We start from the raw sequence: 19,982 nt of genomic DNA on the forward strand, positions 1-19,982 counted from the left end.
CATATTCTGTGAGACCCCCATGTGGTTCTCAGGTCCAACCCTGTCCAGAGAACCTCAGCTGGTTGCAGAGCGCCCCGAAAAACTCAGCAGACCTGGAATCAACTAAATGTATTATTTAGTCAGTTGTACATCAGCATAACGGAGGGCTTTGTGGTGGGAGCACCACGAAGCGTTTCGCCACACGTTGCATACTTTTAAGGCACATGAAATTATAACTCATGTCACCACTGGGATTAAAGGTTAGCCAAACTTGCTGTTTTTGTTATATTTATGTAACAATGCTGTATTGTTTCAAAGCAGTTTACTTGCAAGCAATTTTTATAGGAATCCAAGGCATGTTTAAGAATCTGTCAATAACATTCCACAAGAAAACAATAGACATTTGTTGTAGAAATTCAGGCTTTCTCTTGCAGTGATTCTAATTCGCTGAACCAAGAGCAGAAAGATAGGATATCTAATATCAGATTCCTCTCGTAGATCAAAATAAAGCTATAGACAAAATAAAGCTGTTTTCATCCAGATGTTCACCACCATACTACTAGAAGATTGAATAATAATTGATTGAACCCAGAGACCATACTTTTCAAGAAACCGCATTCCTGGTACTATAAGGGGGCTTTTTACTTGGGTTGTGACAAAATATATTTCAGGAAAAGATTTATACAGAATCCTACTGCAGGATTCTGTAACTTTTCACTTATTCACAATAAAATGGAATAATTTTGTGGAATCTGGAATTATGATGTAATTTAAACCCCGGTTTTGATTTTACTTGATGCAATAGTTTATGCTGGATGAATGAATGTAGTTTTATTCTTTACGTTATTCATTTCAGACTGTGGTCCCAAAGTTGACTTTGGCCTAAGCGATAGTGTAGCTTATGTGTAGGTGGATGCCAGGAAGAGAAGCATATTTCCGCTTTGCCACCTCCAGTGTTCACTCAAAACTGGAAAATGGAAAGTGCTGAAACACCCAGCAAGCCAAGAGTATATACAGAATCTATGAAAGTTTGGCTCAGGGGGTACACATTTTCCAGGGAAGGCATGCAAATGGTAAGATATAGGGAAAAAATTAACTATAGGGTACCCACAAACCAAAAAAAATTTTTCTTTAATTTTTAAGGGATGAAAGTAAAATTGTATTTCTCAAGAACAAAGAGCACAGTACATACTTTGTTTTAAAAAAAAAGTCAGCAACTTATGCTGATATTTTATTTTATGGTCAGTTAGGGTCAAAAGAGAGAAAAAGGGGTAGATGAAAAGTGGAGGAGAAAAAGGAAAAACGTGGAGGTAGAGGGCAAAAGCAATAGTTAAAGTAAAGTAGAAAGGTTCAGAAAAAGGGAAAGAAAGACCAAAAGGGGTTCCGTGGCAAATGCTGCGTGGAGGTGGTACTTGTCGTATTTAACATTTGTTTGAGCAGTGGCTGTCCGAGAAATTCTCATCTATTTTTAAAGCTCTCTGAAATTTAAATTAGCAGTCTTGAAGTAGCCCTGCTTTTATTTTTAAATATTAAAGTTTATTTCTGAAAACTGCTCACTGGCTTTTATTTTCAAATGTCAAAGTTGATTTCTGAATTAAAGATTTGTATTACTATTAAATTCTGAAGGTTTTATACAAATCGGAAGAAATTACTTGGGCTTTAGAAACTGCCTTTGACAGTTTGAGATACCTATATTACTAGCTGTTTCATGAAATCTCACAGATTCTTTTTCTTATTAAAGTAAGCTTTTTGCCTCAACTAAGTGAGTAGATACAGTACTTAAGGGTGTCAACAATTTCATTGATAAAGCCCTCCCGAAATAAATATAATCAACCAATGTTCAAACTACTTCTGGGGTTCTTATCAAATATTCTAAATGTAATAGTCATAAGAGCCCCAAGCCTAAGTCTTTCATTTTGAGGACAGTTGTGCTACTTAGCTAAGTGTTTATGCAATTTAGAGGCTAAATTTGCATAGACTTTCTGGTCTCAGTTTCTTCATTTGGAAGAAACATGACTAGGCAATCTCTAGGGTCCCTCCCATCACAAATACCCTGTGTATGTGTGTGCGCACGCACGTGTGTATGTTTAATTCAGTGATTTCATTGGTTATACTTTTTTATAGAATGAACTTATGATAAAATTAATTTTATTCTCTTAGGTTCTTTAAGACTTTAATTATTCGTTCAGCACCATAAAATATTTTCTAAAATGGTACTTGTTATCTACGAGTACCATTTTAGTTATCAAGTTATCTACAAACTGCACTTGTTTGGGTAGACTTTGGAAGAATGAATAAGATAATAATTGTGTTAGTTTTTTCTTTTTTACTTTTCAGACTATGCCCTTCACGTTGAAATAAATACAAATTATTAAGTGTTTTAAACCAAATTAGGTCAGAGCCAGTTTTCTGTGATTTAACAGGTGCCATAACTCTGGAGAGTCTGTGAATAAGACAAGGATATGTCTGAGAACGCGTGTAATAGCGTTGTTGGCTGATGGGCAGAGATGTGGCATGTGTCCCTGAAGGGAAGCCCAGGCTCTTTCCTAATGAGTCCCAGGCAGCATAGGTGGTGGGGAGAACCAGGAGGGTGATGGTGAAGAAAATGTTGAACCGTTTTTTTGTTTTTTTTTAAATTAGGTAATTTGGTTGGGCCCTTCGACCACAAAGATTAGGTTACATGAAATCCTCTGACACAGGGTGACCCTGTGAGCTGTAAGGACATTTGGTGAGCAGATCTGCAGGGACAGTAAATAAGCTCATCGGGGAGCTCTTTATTCAACGTTAGTGGACAAATGAACACATCTGCCGCCCCCTTGTTCCTAGATTTGAACTCATCCAGCAAGGCGAGCAGTTTATCTTGACTCGTAACTGTCGTAAAAAAAAGAATACATTTCATATATCTAAAAAGAAATAAGAAACGAACCAGGCAATCCAAATATTACAGGATACTCACTAGTGTAAATAAAAATCACTACCCTTTATTAAAGGTCACCAAGCTGTAGGCACTGTGCTAGGTTTTGCACAGACATCGCAGCATGTAACATTAGGTGGCAGGGATGAATCCTGAGGTTCCTGTGCTCGCCCGGTTTATTGGCATTTCTGTCCTTCTGCTTCCCCGTGTCCTGAACCTTTGTCAGGATCAGCGTGAGATGAGGTTTGAGGTCAGCCAGCAGTGGGATCACCCAAACAGACGGAAAGCAAAAAGCCTGAGCCTGAAGGTCATTACAGTGGACTGGGGGATAAAGTGGGGGCTGGAAGGGCTCTCAAGTGATCAGAAGAGAAAGGAGAGACCGTCAGCTTGAAACTGGTGTGTGTGAGTCAGGTAGTAAAAACCAGCCAACTAAGACAACCCCAAACCCAATTCCTATCTCCTTAACTTGTACACTCGGTCATTCTTTGATTTTTCTTTTTTCCTCTTTTAACAGAATTGATAAAAAAATGTCTGGAGGCCAGAGTGGCTATGAACTTAGTGAAGCCAAAGCCATCCTAACTGAACTGAAGTCTATCAGAAAGGCCATTAGCTCAGGAGAAAAAGAAAAACAAGATCTGATGCAGGTATGTGATGGAACATATTTTCAAGTCACACTGCTACCTTCTTGGGCCTCAGAAACTTTCCTTGAGGCAGAAGTTCTCCATCGGAGTCTGGAAGGCCCTTTACAACCACACAAACCCCACTTCTGCCCCATCCATACGGAATTTGGTCCCGTAGGGGATTGTTATAGGCACTGAGCCAGCCGCCTGCCTTGGAAGAAAACAGATTGGTTCCAAGGTTCTGATATGCTTATTTGAAGGCAGACTTTGGATGACCTTTGAGACGGGGGCTGCTGGGTCCTGGAGCCCATCTAAGGAGATTAGCATCTTGGTGCACCCTGTAACTCACTGCAAACTTCATGTGGCGCCCTGATAAGCAAGGTTATCTAACTCAGTGATCCTCAGCCCAGGATACAGAAAGGGTATGTCACCTGCTGTCAGTAAGTAGATGAGATGCCTTGAGGAGAGGGGGGAGGGGTGTGAGGAGCTTAGAAAAGCTATTCCCCACCCCAGGAGATTCCGAGGTGCTAGCTGGGGGTGGCAGGGAGAACGCTGACCCAGCTGGGGGACATCTGTATAGTCACCCTGGGAGAGATGCTAATGGCAGTAGACCCCCTCGTTACACCTGTGCACTTCTCACCTTATGGGTCTGAGCTCCAGTGACCCAGCCTTATGTGTAGAGAAGACAACCATTCAGCGATCAATATTCTGCATGTTGAGTATCTATATTTAGCAGATACAGTCAAGTTTTTTTAAGAGATATCTCTTCCTCCTCTTCCCTCCCTTCCATCCCATAATTATCACAAGCACTGAGAAGTCTTTGTAATATTTCAGATATTTGGAGTTCTTTACCTAGCTGGGTGAGGATTTAGTCTGTGTCTTTCAAAAAATGTTAGAGCCCGTGGTAAACAGAACCTCTGCATTTAAATACCAAATTCAGCTACTTCATGTCAGTTTCCAAAATGCTGGTTGAATGTGGGTGAATATTCTTGAACCCATATAATTTTGCATTTGGGGAATTTTGAAATAACTTGCAAGAAGCGATTAAATAGAAAAGACTGACTTAAAATACTGACTTTGTGCCAGGCAGTCTTCTGCCTGCCTTGCATAGAAATACTTCATTTAATTCTCACAACAGCCTAAAGATAGGCTCTGTTATTATCCTCAACCTGTAGACAAGAAAACAGCAGTGCGGAGAAGTTGTTACTTGGTTAAAGTCACACAGCAGGTAAGTGGCAGGACTGAGGTTCAAACCCAGGCAGTCTTGCTCTAGAATATGTGGTTCTACCATATGTGTAACACATACAGAACTTCACTTGGCTGTACTTTTTGTTGTTGTTCTACAGTGATCCTGCCGATTAAATCAGTCATTCCTGAAAAGCACAAAATAAGTCCTTTGAAAAAAGTTAATGGAACTTGAACATAGTTACATTGGAACCTCATAATTTAGCAATTTCAGGTCCTCTTTGATTCTTTCTGTAAGCTTTGGATTTATACATAGGCCAGATTAAATTTAAAAATTAGATTCCTTTTTTAATTACTAAAATATAAAAAATAATTAATAGATACAGGAATCAACAGTAGAGCTGAAAGGGACATTAGTTATCTTCTGTGACTTTTAAACCTCTTTGGCTGTGACCCAGAGTAAGAAATACATATATTTTACATCAAAGCCCAGTAATACAAATGTCTTTACCCATAGATACACACACCAAATTTCACAGAAATATGCCTGCTTTTAATACTAGTAATATACTTTGATTTTACTTTCTAGTCTCTTCTATTTCATTTAAAAACATACTAGTCATGACCTACTAAATTGATTGAGTGCATGGTCATAGGTTTGAAAAATGTACGTCTTTTCACCGTTCGCATGAAAAAATAGAAAAGACTTGTCCAAAGTCCCTAAGAGGTTTCTTCGTTCTTTTCTGTAATATATTATTTGATATGACCATTTAAGTTTTATCCCTCATGCGTATACATTTTGTATAAATATGACTTTGAAAGAAAATAGAGAAGGTTAGGTAAAAAACAAATATCAGATCTCTGATATTTCTAATTTCTTATCATGAGAATTTTAAATAGCAGGATTAAATCCTGGCTCCTCTTAAAGTTGATAATAATGAGCCTCTTACATTTTTAGTAGTGTTTTGTAGGGGGGTTCTTTGGTAGCAATTTAAATTTTTTCCTTTTTAATACTCTCACTGACTCACATCCTCCCTCTAAAGTAAACTCACTCTATTAAAACCCGGGTGCCGACACCAGTCACGTTCACTTGTAATTAGGCACTTCCCCAAACCAAACATCACCGCAGGTACTGATTGACTGCGGCTTCTGGGCCTCCATTTCCTAATCTCTGACATCTATGTGAGCTAAATAATCTCTTGGATCCTGTCCAGATATCAAATGGCATAACTGTAGAAGTCTTCTAAGCAGGAAGTTTGCCTGCTTTATCTAAATGAGATTGCATTATAGGTATCCTATGCTTCTTCCATAATTCCTACTGCATAAAGTGGGTAGTTCTTATTAAAATAGACTTCTTTTAAACAGAATTTTAAAAATAAGAAATGCATGTATTAAATATAAAGATACCATTAGTCACAGGGTGAATAATTCCCAGGCTGTCTTGGGAAAGATAAGATAACCTGTTTAATATGATCTTACATATTTTCAAAGTCCTGTGTGTATGTGCAAAAATTATATTCTACTCTTATTTATTTCAAGAATTTAGAGTGATAAGTACCTACTCAGATAAAGTAGTTGTTTTTTCCATTGAGATTAGCTCTTTCGGCTTAATTTTACCTGGTGGGGAAGTTTCGCGCTCTTAAATGTTCAGCTTTATGAAGTACTTTGTATTTCCTGAACAGAGTCTTGCTAAGCTGCAGGAGCGGTTTCACTTGGACCAGAGCATTGGCAGATCTGAGCCAGACTTGAGATCCAGTCCTGTGAACTCTCATTTATCTCTCTCCAGACAGACCCTGGATGCTGGGTCACAAACAAGCATTTCCGGGGATGTAAGTTATCCATGTGGAAGGGTTGGCCCCAGCAGTGTCCTGACGGGCCCTGATTACAATACCGATGGCAAATGGAACAGGGGCCAGGAAGGTGGTGCGAATTCCAGCTGTGTGCATTCAGCATTTCATACTCATAAGATTGTATTTAAAAATCTTAGCCTTATCTTTTCTGCCTAGGTGCCAAGCATATCAGAATTTGTCCATATGAATAGCTTTGTTCAAACTTTCTCATTCTGTATTTATTCAGAGACTCTATTGAAAGGCAAGAGACTCAGGAAAATTTGAGTTTTTCCTGTTAAGTTTAGAGTCTTAGAAATTAAGGTCCTTCCAAATAAACATTAAGGCTAATGAGAAACAAATAATATGCCTTTAAAAACTAACCAAAAAACTTGTTTTTATAAATCTGAACTTGATTATATTAAAATATTTGATTGGTGGTTTATACCTGGCATTTGAAAATATTTAATGTGGCTTGAATATTATTACCAGTTTGTATTCTACCTTTTGGGACACCATTAGTAGATATTTACTTTTCAATAAGTTCCAGTTATTTTTGTATTCTCTATGCTTCTTTGAATTCTGTGCTATGAGAGTAAAACAGGTAGAGATCAACAGTAGGGCTTACCTGTTTGAAAAATTAATTTTCGAAGTAATTAATTTTATGTTTATGCATTTGAAAGTTAGATGATGGAAATTTTGGCTCATAGAGACAAGGAAATTAGTTCCAGTTCATAAATTTTATTGACCTGTACACCCTTCATAAACTCTTAGATACCAGAAACATTTACCTGATATTTTTTATCTTGAATTTAATGTGTGGAGAAAAGGACGTTAAAGTCTTTGAAAAACAGACAAGCTGGAATTAAAAAGAAATGTTTTGTCCCTGCTGAGCCTATAAAGTAAGTGCCTTTTCAAACTGGTGTTCCCAATTTCAGTACCATCTTCTTTAGCTTTGCAATTACTTGTACTTCCTAGAAACAAAAGCAGTTTACTTCATTCATTAGCAGAGTGAATTGACTTTTTCCCTTTTGTTTTTTACTAGATCGGAGTGAGAAGTAGATCAAATTTGGCTGAAAAGGTCAGGCTGAGCCTCCAGTATGAAGAAGCCAAAAGAAGGTAACAGCAGGGGAGCTGGGTAGCAGTCAGTGGGTAGTCAGCTGGCTCACCCTGGTTTCCTTTTCCAGAATTCACCTTTACTCACTAGGGACGTCTGCTGGGCGCTCGCCATCGTTCTTACCAAGGTCACCCTTCAGATCTTAGGATATAAGGGTTATGGGGTCCCCTCCCCCGAAAGCTGAAGAACAAGGAGAATTAATGAGGAGGGCGGGAATGAAACTTTCCCCTTCATTCTGGAAGGAAGAAACTTTGAGCTTGTACGGTACTTTCTTACTCACAATTAAAAGTGAGGAGGGGGCTTCCCTGGTGGCGCAGTGGTTGAGAATCCGCCTGCCAATGCAGGGGACACGGGTTCGAGCCCTGGTCTGGGAAGATCCCACATGCCGCGGAGTATTTGGGCCCGTGAGCCACGATTACTGAGCCTGCGCGTCTGGAGCCTGCGCTCCGCAACAAGAGAGGCCGCGATAGTGAGAGGCCCGCGCACCGCGATGAAGAGTGGCCCCCGCTTGCCGCAGCTGGAGAAAGCCCTCGCACAGAAACGAAAACCCAACATAGCCAAAAAATAAGTAAATAAATAAATAAAAATTAAAAAAAAAAAAAAGTGAGGAGGTTGGTTTCTCAGATAGAAATGTGATACAGTGGCTCAGGTGCAGGGCTTGGTAGGAGCTGAGGAGTGTGAAGGTAAATAGCTTCAAGCACCTTCCTTGGTTTCGAAGGGAAGACCCCCTGCCGATGTCCTGGGGGATGCTGAGGTTTCTGCTGTGTCACTCACTTCAGGGGGTGTTTCCCTCCTTGACCCTCTCAACTCTTCTTCAGCCCTGCCTCCATACCTTTTTCTTACCTTGTGACTCTGCTGGGGAAGGCCTGGGAGACTCCTCTGTCCTTGCCTCGGTGACAGACTCAGCTGGTTTTCATACTGTAGGAACTGAATTTGTTCTGAGAGAGAGGGTCATACTGACACATTTCATTATTTTCCTTTTAAGAGTGTAAAAATGCTGCTGACTTATTATTTAGGAAGGCACTGGGGGACAAACCTGCATTATCACGAGCATGAACACTTCGGCTGAGAACGTGCTGGAGTGTCGTGCCTTCCCAGCACAAGGAAGCCCATCACATGGATACTGAAATATATCCATTATTATTGGTGACGATGAGAATTTAAAAGTCACTGGCCAAAGTTCTTGGAGGTTGTCTGGCTTTAACAGAGTCATTATTTGATCTGCCTAAATATAATATTTGCCTCTGGGTAGCCTCTGTTACTAATATTAATATTACTTGGTTCTTTGATTTACTGAAAGAACCCTAAGCTTTGTTCCATAAATCATTAACCATGTGAGCTTGAGCAAGTCACTTAGTCTCTCTGAGCAACACTGCACTTGGCTAATTTTAATGCCTGTAAAATTTCCCAGGTAGATTATAAATGGCTTGAGGGTAGGAAACATTTTGTTTACTGTATTGTCTGCTTCTCAGGTGCCAGGCTGATGCTTTGCCCTCAGTAAGGACTGAGAATTGCTTTGTGCTTTTGTGGCCCAGTGATGTGGAAGCCTGCTTGGGGCCCTCTGGCTATAAGCACGCCAGTTCCTGAGCTGCCAGAACTCCTAGGTTCTGACGTAAACAAAGCCAGGATCTGGTTTTCTGGTGTCTGGTTTTCTGAAGGAGAATGGCCATAACTCAGAATTAATCTTGGGGAGCCAGGCCTCATGCCCCGGGGTCCTTGGGGTTTGACTCGACTTCCCTTGGGCCGGCTTGAACTTCTGCTTTACTTTGGCTCCATGTGGAGCTTACACAGCACTTCTCTTCCTAGGTGTTCCCGGAAACCTTCATGTTTTCTTGCCCAGAAAACTATTTCCAAATGAAATTCAAGACCTACCTAATGCCTCATCCCACGAGTAATAGGTGCTGTTCTTTCCTTCAGTGCATCATTGCTGACAGTTCAATAGGTTGATTCAGTCACATCAAAACTTAAGACGTTAGTTCTTTCCCATTTGGTTGCACTGCTGTTCTATTACCATTTGGGGTTTTATTTTAAAGTTACCAGCGATTCTGACGGGAAGGTAAGTCTCAAGTGTTTATGCATATGTTGAAAATGCTTTTTCTTCCTCAATTCTGAATAAGGGGCGGGTTGTGTTCCTCTGAAACCTGTTTTCTCCTCCAGCCTTTGTTTTATGTGCTTAATGAGGCTAATAATATCATGCTTATTTAGCATTTTGATGATTAGTTTTCCAGTACGTTGAGACAGTTGTTTATGGTTTTGTGGTTAATGCTGATGAGTAGCTGATGTTACATCCATCGTAAGTGCAGGCGATGGGTGAAAATCAGAAGGACGTTATATATGCAGCACAGTTTCAGATGGCAATTTTATTTTTAACTCAAACAAGAAACTTCAGGCACAAGAATGTGGAACTACTTCCCTCTTTGTCCTGACAACATTTTTTTGTTTTGTTTTGTTTTGTTTTTTTAATTAATTAATTTATTTATTTTTGGCTGCATTGGGTCTTCGTTGCTGCGCGCAGGCTTTCTCTAGTTGTGGCGAGCAGGGGCTACTCTTCGTCGCGGTGTGCGGGCTTCTCATTGCGGTGGCTTCTCTTGTTGCGGAGCACAGGCTCTAGGTGTGTGGGCTTCAGTAGTTGTGGCGCACGGGCTTAGTTGCTCCTCAGCGTGTGGGATCTTCCCGGACCAGGGCTCGAACCCGTGTCCCCTGCATTGGCAGGCGGATTCTTAACCACCGCGCCACCAGGGAAGTCCCCTGACAACGTTTCTTGTTCACCTTTTTCTTCTCTTCTACAACTTTTTCCACCAAAAAGGGGAGGAAAAAGTCCCCCCTTTTCCATCTGTTTTTCATTTTTCTAGTGTGTGCTGTAATAATACTCAGAGTAATCATCCAACATTTTTTAATAGGAATATGTATTCTTCGTGCCAACATCAGTTGTGTTCATAGTTTACCTTGATCTTGTGCTTATGGTCAAAACAACCAAGTGCCATTTCCCTTGTGAACAATCCTGATTGTCCTCACAGCGCCACAGAGCAAGTTGTTTGATTCGGGTGGTCATTCTTATTGAATCAGGAGTTAACTTGACCATTGAGTACGAAGCTCTAGAAGCAGTGAAATCTGGGGTCAGCAAAATTATGAAACTGGTGAAGGTTCCCTTTGCTGCGTTTTCCCCCTCCCACCCCTCCCGGCCCCGTCGCTTCAGCACCTGTTGTTACTCCAGTGGACCCTGGGTGCCGCCTGATAAGTGTGTTCAGAGGAGAACCAGGTCAGTGCAGTGTGTACAGGGCCGGCTCAGTGAGCGCCCCGTGCATGGTGTAGACTCCGTGCAGGCCCTGAGCGGGAAGCGAGTTCACAGTGCACAGCTGAAGAATGTGGGTGGGGGAAGCCGAGCGCTGCCCCCTTTTCCTTGGCGATGCTGGAGGCTGGAGGGATGGACTTGGCTGCGGTACCACATGGCCTGGCCCCTGCCCTCTTTTCTCCCCTCTTCCTTCCCTGATTGGCTGATCCCCAGTCGCTGCCAGCCTAGCCTGGGGACAGCGTCTTTACCCAGAGGAACGAGATCTAGAATAATGCATTTCAGGCATCATTTACCAGAGATTTTTTAAAGGCAGCTCTCCTCCTGCCACCTCGCACAGGCAGGCACACGTCAGGGCTGACCGCCCACGGCCCTCTGCTGCTTTTTAAGCTTCTGCGTACTTTGACCTTCATCCTTTTTTTTTTTTTTTTTTTTTCATCCTTTTTTCAGGTAGGTAGGTGTGCTTACTCAGATGTTAAAGGTGGGGAGAATGAGGCAGATAAGAAGTAAGTGTAGCATCCGCCCCGGGACCGGAGCCTCACACCAGCCATCACGCCCGTCCCTAGGGGGTTAATCCCGCCCGTAGCCCGCCTTGTGTTTTCCCTCTCTTGGGACTTCTGACTACGTGCACAGCTACGTCACTGCATTTTGTCTTGTCTTGTTTTAGCATGGCCAACTTGAAAATCGAACTGTCGAAACTGGACAGTGAGGCCTGGCCTGGGGCGCTGGACGTTGAGAAGGAGAAGCTGATGCTGATTAACGAGAAAGAAGAACTTCTGAAAGAGCTTCAGTTCGTCACGCCCCAGAAGCGCACCCCGGACGAGCTGGAGAGCCTGGGTGCCGAGAGGCGGCGGCTGGAGGAGGAGCTGCGGTCGGTCCGGGGGGCGCCCAGCCGAGCTCTGGCCGAGAGGTGCGTTCCCCTCCCCGGGCCCCGGGTGGCTAGCCCGTGGGGGGCTCAGCTGGGCCTCCAGGCCGTTCTCCCCGGTCTGCGGAAATCTCAGAGGCCTCAGCCCTTAGTGGACTGAGGACTTCTTCCTGTAGGGCAGTAAAGCACACCCTCCTCAGTCCCCGTGGTTCCTCTACGCTTTTGGGGAACGTGAAAATGCCTGAGACAGATGTTGAATAACTAAGGAATGCTGACAGAAAACCAGGAATGCAGTCCATCGCTGACCGAGGCTGATAACAGTGGCTGTAAACTATTGCACTCTGATAAGAGAGATTATCTGGACTGTTAGAGTGGCTGAAGCTTCCTATTCTGGGTTTATTACTCACAAGAATGCAAAAGTTTATTGCTTTTCATTTCACAAGGAAAAGACAACTTGCTCCCTTTGATATCTCAACAGGTCACAAAATGTTCACTTGGATTTTGTTTGTCAATTGAAACCCTCCTCTGAAGCAGGAGAAAATATAAAGGAAAATACTTTAACCAATTTTCTGATCTTTCTGTGGGAAGGTGTAAATGGATCACTTAATCTAAAAACTCCAGTTCTGTAGGCAGATCAGCTGGACTCCTAAGCAGGGAACCCCTGTGTGTTGTTTGCCGTGAGGACATCTGCACAGCAGCCCTGTGTCCAGGCCTTGCTGACTAATGGTCAGACACCTGTTTACCTGTTTCAGCCATAGACCATGTGGCCCTTTAAAACCACTGCACATCCATCTTTTAGGCCAACAAGTAAGGAGCAGAATGAAGGGAAAGAGATTCACATTTGCGTAACTTCAAGTGACCTGGGAGCAAGTTTAAAATACCCACCCATAATCCAGTCACTTTTATTTTTTTTAACTTCTTGGCTTCTTGCCTTCTAATTCCTTGTCCTCTATAAATGTTTAAGGGTGTGTGTCAACATAATATCAAAACATTTGAAAAGTGTGGTGGTGGAGGAGATGGGGGAGGGAAGAACCTCTGACATTCCTGGTGAGGTATTAGCGTGAGCACTTGTTTAACCGTGTGAGTTAAAATGCTGACGGAGATAACGCATAGCTACAGCATCACAGCTTTAGGAAGCGTGAAAAAGTATCAAAGGGGGAACCCCCTACAGATGACATCCTTTCACTATCTTAAATAATTCTCATCAGCCACCTGCCCCTGCTTCTCCTCCCCTCCCACTCTGACATCTCTAGAAGGTGTGAGCAAGGCTGGCCAGGTAGGGAGCCATCCGACTAAGACCACAAGGAACGAAAAGCAAGGGCGAGAAGGCAGAATTCAGTTGTTTTCCTGAATTACCTTGATGCTGTATGTGAGTGTCTGTGTTTGTGTTTCTTAAATTCCGAGGATAAAAGTTTGATAATCATCAGCAAATATGATGAAATGGTTAGCTTTGTGTGGCTCATAGATAAATCACCAGTGATCTTTTGTGTTATGTCGCCCTTAATAAATGTCATATAATTATACCTATGTAACGTACGGACATCTGACATCTCAGCTGTCCTACTCTGCAGTATCTGGATCCGGGAAGGGCCCTACCAATGGACTTTAAATTTTTTCTGGGAGAGGAAGAAAACAGGCGTTTGTTTCTTTGTTTGAATCAGCTTTTACAGGCATGATGTCTTGTCTTTTTTTTTTTTTTGGTCGGGCCATGTGGCATGCGGGATCTTAGCTCCCCGACCAGGGATTGAACCCGTGTCCCCTGCACTGGGAGCGTGGAGTCCTAACCACCGGACTGCCAGGGAAGTCCCTTGTTTGTCTTTTTTATTAGGGCTGGAGCTTCAAAAATGACTAATGAAGTAACGTTAAAAATTTAGTTTAAGTGCCTAGACTTTGGCTTTTATACTTTTGTTTGCACACACATAATAACTGTCAAAATTCCAGCAGAAACAGTAGGCTTGATCTCATCCAGAAGAGGAGCTATAAGATATTTATACAAAATAATTCTCTATCTAGTGAGATCCAGCCGTGGGGTTTGAGTCGCACAGGGAGTAATGGGGGCCATCCACAGGTTTGGGTGGCCCTCTGACTTATGACCGCGCATGGGCCCACCTCCCACGACTGAGATCTTAGCAGGAAGGGAAATGTGTATGTTTCATATTTGTGATATGTTGGCTATCTGAGTCGTTTGGAAGGGTCAAGTCATTTAGCATTACAGAAAATGGACATCAGCTTCCTCTCTGCCGTCCACGGCCAAAAGCAGAACCCCATGATAAAGCAGGGTAAGGCCGAGGGACTAACACTTTCTTGCTGGAGCAGCTTGCAGTTTTCTCACTGCTATCCTTGGCTGCAAAACGGCCCAGCATTCCCTGTGCAAGAGAGCAGAACCCCTGCGGAGTGCACCCGGAGTCCTTTGTTTCCCAGTGGGCACAGCACGGTTTGGCTTCGGGCTTTGTTGGTGGTGGTTTTACTTTACTCCCCATATGCTCTCCCCCTTTCCTACCCTTCACCAACCTCATTGTTTCTTCCCACTGCCTGTGGATATTCCTGCTGCGCTTGTCGTTGCTGTTGAGCTGAAACAGGGTCACCCCCCCGCACCAACCCCCGGCCAGAAGGCCCGAGAAGCCCTCTGCAGGCAGTGTATTTCCTCAGTGCTCCAGCAGGAGGTCGAGGGAGACACCTCTGGGAACTTGACATTCACTGTGTCAGACTTCGTTTCATCGCAGAGCAAACGGTGCTTCACCGACCCCAGACCCCCTCCGTTTCTTCTCGGTACCTACACGCCTGTCAGACAAGCACTTGCTGCTTCCCCCAAATTATCCTGTTTTCCTCTTACATTGTGGGTTTCTCATTATTTCAGGGGTGGCCTCAGGCGAGATTCTGAGTCGTTGCTGAATTTTGGTCTCTGAAGGAGCTAAACTCACATGAATTTTCAGCCGCTGTGTGAGCTCCCAGAGTCCCCCAGCTGTGCCCGCCAGCCCCGTCCTCAGTGTCGCCGACTCGCGGGACCGCCCGCGGAGACGGAGATCGCCCCCTAGTGGTCATAAAGCGCATCGGGAAAGAGAAATTGCTCTCAAATGAAAAAAAGACTTGTTACACACCCTTCTATTCTTTCCGTACAGTTATTGAAATTCCTTAAACTCTGTGCTTTTCTACGGCTGATAAGATCTTAACATTGCTCCTTCCTTTTTCACAAATCTTAGGGGTTTTGCCTTGCATCTTGCCAGGGTGTCTTGTTTCTTAATCATATGAATGTTTTTGCCGCTGATTCTGAAAAAGTTCTTATAGCAAGTGGGCAGGGGGTATGAGTGTCATTTATTTTTTAATGGAAAAGGAACTTCTGTAGATGACATGGGAGTTTTCCCCCTCAGGGCACCGGGGGCAGAGGTGGAGGGTGCGAGGGCCCCCTTGTCGTGTCAGGGGCAGCTGGGCAGGGGTGTGGAGCAGCGAGACCGTGGGAGGGGTCTTTCGGGGTCAGGTTGAAGAGGTCTTTCTCACCCAGGAGGAGTAGCAGGACGGGGGCTGGAGAAGGGTGAGGAGAGGCAGGGGCGCACCCTCCCGAAGGGGCTGACATCTCAGCAGTTTCTTCTAGGCCCTGGTCCGGAGGAGGTGGGGGAGGTCATTTCCCAGGAAGGATACCAGGAACCAGCTCCCACTGGGAGAGGCTCTGATTCCATCAGAGACAGGAGGTGGAGTGCTTGACAGAGGACAGCCACAGGGTTGCCAGCAGGGTTTCTGTGACTCCCCAGGGCCTTCTTTAAGCGTCTTCCAATGACATGTGATCTAGACACCTGCAGGGAGGGGACCGGGGAGGGGCGCCAGGCTCTCCAGGCAGCCTGGGTAGAGGAGGGAGAAAGAGCCTGAGCCTGCCCTCCGGGAGCTTAGGGTCCAGCTGGGGAACACAGGCCAGACCTCAGTTCAAGGCAACCGGGAAAGGGCTGGAAGGGCAACACCTGAGCCATCGCCAGAGGAGGGCATGGGGGGACCATCACGTGTGACTGACTGGAATGGGAAAGATTTGGATTTAAATTTCAGCATGAAGCACACTGTGTTGCCCTGAAGCCTCCTTACCATACCAGAAAAGCCTTCATTTGTGGGTGTGGGACTTGGTTTTAAAACTTACTCCGAAAGTATTGCTCCTGTATCAGGAGACATGGGTTTTAGTAGATTCGGGGACTTTCTCTGGACCTTTATGTACCTTCTAATTCAGTTAATCTACTTTGAATTAATATTTTTTCCTGGTTGAGTTTTTGTTTATATTTAAGAGATTAAAAAAAATTAGGGACCGTACTCCTTTTCAAAATACACCTTTGAAAGCTGTGAATTAAGAATTTATCACCCTTTGAAGTACTAAACAAAATGACAAGAATTACTTTTTTATTTTAACATATAATGAAATTGTGTCGGTGACGCATCAAAGGATAGATATCTATAAGTAAAATATGGGCATGTTTCCTCCCTGCCTAAAACATACATAACATTTCAAAGAGGTTGAAAATTAGGGAAGTTTTATTTTTCTCCAAAGAAGAGTAGCTAATTTTTGTATCGGCACCTTGCAGGGCATGCCGAGGCTTTGAACACGGGAGACTGGCTTTGCTGTCTGCAGAGACCTTTCACATACGTAGCTCCATCTGATCCCTTGAACAGCCTTAGCAGGTGGACGCAGTAGGATTATAATCACCATTTTGCAGATGAGGAAGCTGAGACCCGCGATGAAGTGACTTGCCTTAGGGACAGATGAGTAAGACCGGAAAACCATGGTGGTTTTCTGGGTCCCATTCTGCTCATTTCAATGATGTCTAAAAATCCTGACACAGACAGTGTGCTTGATATATTTTAAAATGGCTTACTCAAGTATAGAATTCCGTAATACTCAGTTTTTTTCTAAAAAATCCTCATAAAAACTTGTTCAGCTGAATGTGGATGAAATTTCATGAAAATCCAGTACAGGTGATGAGAGGTGCCGTCGATGGGAAAGGAAATCACTTTTATGTCTTTTTCTTGCTTAAACAGTTAAGCCCAAATTAGCTCACACTGGCAATATGGACTAATTTGTTTCTTAATCGCCAAAATTCTCATCAAAATAAGATTGGAATTTTTATCACTAACTATGATTTTGGAACAGCCCTTACCAAACTCAGTACTCAGATGATCTTTTCTAATTCCCTGTTATTGCAGTCAAATGTTTTAGTAACGGAAGCTGAAGTCACAAGCCTGCAGAAGGATCTTTAACCTTTGTTTTTTTTGTTCTTTTCCTCCCCACTGTCTTTCCCTAACTTGTAAGAGCGTGAGGTTTTCTTACCCATTTAAGAAAATTTTAGAATACCAAAATCCTACAAGTTCTCAGTAACGCTGGCCGTTTGGTACAGGTCTCCCCCTTCGCTCAGTGGCCGTGGACAGTTCTGTCCACTTTCCTTCTGGCAGGTGGCTCTGTTTTCCCTGTGTCGAGTTCATTTGGATCTCACAAGGGGAAAATAATAAGGATCTTTCTTTTCTTTCAGAATCTTTCTTTTCCTGCTTGATCGTAGTTATGTGAAAATAAATTCATTTCTTTTTCTTGTCTAGATTGAAATTGGAAGAGCGAAGGAAAGAGCTGCTACAGAAACTTGAAGAAACTACTAAATTAACTACATATTTGCATTCACAACTTAAAAAGTAAGCCTGTTTGGTTCTTGAGGGGAACATTTTTCTTGACTGCATTCAGGCATGTTGTAGTTCATCTTTGATTACTTTTGTCTTCATTTTCAATGACTTAAAAGTAGGAAAATTGTTATACTAGTACAATTAAAACTCAGATGACCAAATTTAAAGTTGCAGGGATTTGGGTTTGGTTTTTTTTTTTGTTTCATGAACCCCAAGGTCCTATTTGGAATATGTTTGAAATGTGTTGGGAAGAAGATGTATTTCAACTATCAGGACATACTTAGGAAAATGACACATTTCTCCACGTCATCCCTTCTTTTAAAAAGGGAAGGTGGGGGAGATTTGCCCTAAAACAGCCACAGATTCATTCCTGAAATATACACAGAAAGAGGAGGAAGGCGAATGAGCCCAGGGGCCTTTGTCTTTAGAAGCTGGCCTTTTCCTCTCTCAAAATAAAAAGTTTGATTCTTTAAAAGTAAAGTCACTGCATTAACCCTTCATGCTGTTTACACCTCCCTCCGACTTCTGTATTTTTTAATGCATAGTTGCTTCTGGATATTTATGCAGATAGATTTATCAATAGGTATTTGATCCCTTTTTAAATTTTTTGTAACTTTTGCACAAGGGGGATGATTTTTAATGAGTAGGATTGCTGCTTAAAGAGTCTTTAGAGAGTCAGGTTGGAAACATTCACGAATAAGCATGGAAATGTGTGGTGTGACAGCGAGTTCTCTTACCCCGGTCGTTGACTCTGCTCTTTGGTGCCACTGGGTTTCCTTCCTCTCGGCCCGAAGGAGCCGGCAGGGGTTTCCACATCATCCCGGTTTTTACAGGTGTGCTTTCCTCTCCCAGCCTCTCCGCCAGCACCCTGTCTATGTCGTCCGGGAGCAGCCTGGGCTCCCTGGCCTCCAGCCGGGGGTCTCTGAACACGTCCAGCAGAGGGTCCCTCAACTCCCTCAGTTCCAGCGAGCTCTACTACACCAGCCAGGGCGACCAGCTGGACCCGGATTATCAGTATAAACTGGACTTCCTCCTGCAGGAGAAAGGTGGTTACATTCCTTCCGGACCCATCACCACCATCCACGAACACGAAGTGGCCAAGTCCCCCAGCCAGCCTGGCCAGAGCGGTCCCTGTGGGGCAGCGGCCGCGGCCCCGGGCCACGCTCCCACCCTGACCGAGGCCCCCAAGTCCGTGACGTCCCTGTCCTCCCGGTCCTCCCTTTCCTCCCTGTCCCCGCCCGGCTCTCCCTTGGTCTTAGAAGGCGCGTTCCCCCTGTCTCCCCACGACGTCCCTCTCCATCAGTTCTCTGCTGACTTTGAGGACTGTGAATTGAGCAGCCACTTTGCAGACATCGGCCTCGGAGAAGATCCGCTGTTGCTGGACTCTGACCCGGGAGGAGTGCCCCCGTCCCTCTCAGAGGATAAGGACCTCACAGAATGCGCCAGGGAGCCGCCGCACGAAGGGCCTGCAGGTACATGGAAACCCTTGCTCTCATGTATCCCTCTTGACCATTTCAAGCAGAGCGATTGGAGGTTACTTTTTCCATGGAAACAAAGGGTGTATGTCCCCCTTCTCTTTCTGCTGCCCTTTTTTCATTTTGGCTTCACTTGGGAAAGAATTTTTATTGATGAACCTACACATTTTTTCTTTATCAAATGCAAATCCCCTTCTGTATTTAATAGATTTAATCATTGAGCATCCCTTCTGTTGTGTAGAACGCCACTGTGTATGGCATCTGCCTGGGAACACATTTTGTGAACATACTTCGTGCTTCCAAATAGGTTCTGGTTCTGAAATAGCGAGAAAGGGAAGAGGACCTTCTTTTCAAATTTGGCCTAAAACAGATGAAAACCAAGGCAATTAGAATACCAGCTAATTAGTACCAAGGTTCATTCAATGTTTAGGTTGCTGTGGGAATTCTGTATAAATACGATGCGTTTTGTTTCATGCCAGACTCTCCCTCTCTGCGGAAAGTTAATGGGGAGAAAGCCGGTTCCCATGCGTGGTGTCACCCTGCCCTCTTCTGGCCACGGTACTAGTTGCAGCCCAAGAAAGCGCAGTGGCTTGAGTTCTTACTGCTGCATCTGTGCTCACAGAGACCCAAACAGAGGGAGAATGTAATATTTTTAATTGTTTACCTTTGCAAGGCAGAAGGTTTTACTACACTAGATGTGGTTGTAAAGAGAACGGGATGGTACCTTGGTTGGCAAATGATCGCAGCTGGGGTCCGAGGAGCCAGCCGCAAACCAAATGAGAAACAAAGTCCAGTGCTGGTCCCAGGAGGCCTGCTCAGAGCCACACAGGCTCCTGCGCGTCCACGGCGCAGGAGAAGACAGGCCTCTTTAGAAGTATTTCCCTGCTGTTTCCGTAAGCATATTTATTTTGTACTTTTGGTCCTAGGAATTCTAAGTATTAATTGGCCATTTCAGATGTTTAAAGAGGTAGAGGGATCCATCTCGTTTATGTGGTTTCAAATCCTGCAGACTGAACCACCGCCTGCCAGTGGCCTGGGGCAGAGACAGAGCACAGGAGATGCTGTGTGGTTT

General features: G+C 43.8%; 1 protein-coding gene across 3 annotated transcripts in view; it reads left to right on the forward strand.

Moving 5' to 3' along the window:
* WWC2 (WW and C2 domain containing 2) overlaps nucleotides 1-19,982 on the forward strand; it is a 160,926-nt gene that overhangs the window by 113,568 nt on the left and 27,376 nt on the right. For 2 of the 3 annotated variants that reach the window (XM_068532319.1, XM_068532322.1), the window contains 6 exons: nucleotides 3,408-3,537; nucleotides 6,381-6,527; nucleotides 7,570-7,643; nucleotides 11,598-11,840; nucleotides 17,358-17,447; nucleotides 18,288-18,907. In XM_068532319.1, the coding sequence (XP_068388420.1) occupies nucleotides 3,408-3,537; nucleotides 6,381-6,527; nucleotides 7,570-7,643; nucleotides 11,598-11,840; nucleotides 17,358-17,447; nucleotides 18,288-18,907 (1,304 nt within the window). The remainder of the gene's footprint in view (nucleotides 1-3,407; nucleotides 3,538-6,380; nucleotides 6,528-7,569; nucleotides 7,644-11,597; nucleotides 11,841-17,357; nucleotides 17,448-18,287; nucleotides 18,908-19,982) is intronic. The other variant, XM_068532321.1, reaches the window with a different exon arrangement.

Source organism: Eschrichtius robustus, chromosome 21 (assembly GCF_028021215.1).
Source record: "Eschrichtius robustus isolate mEscRob2 chromosome 21, mEscRob2.pri, whole genome shotgun sequence".
NCBI lineage: Eukaryota > Metazoa > Chordata > Mammalia > Artiodactyla > Eschrichtiidae > Eschrichtius > Eschrichtius robustus.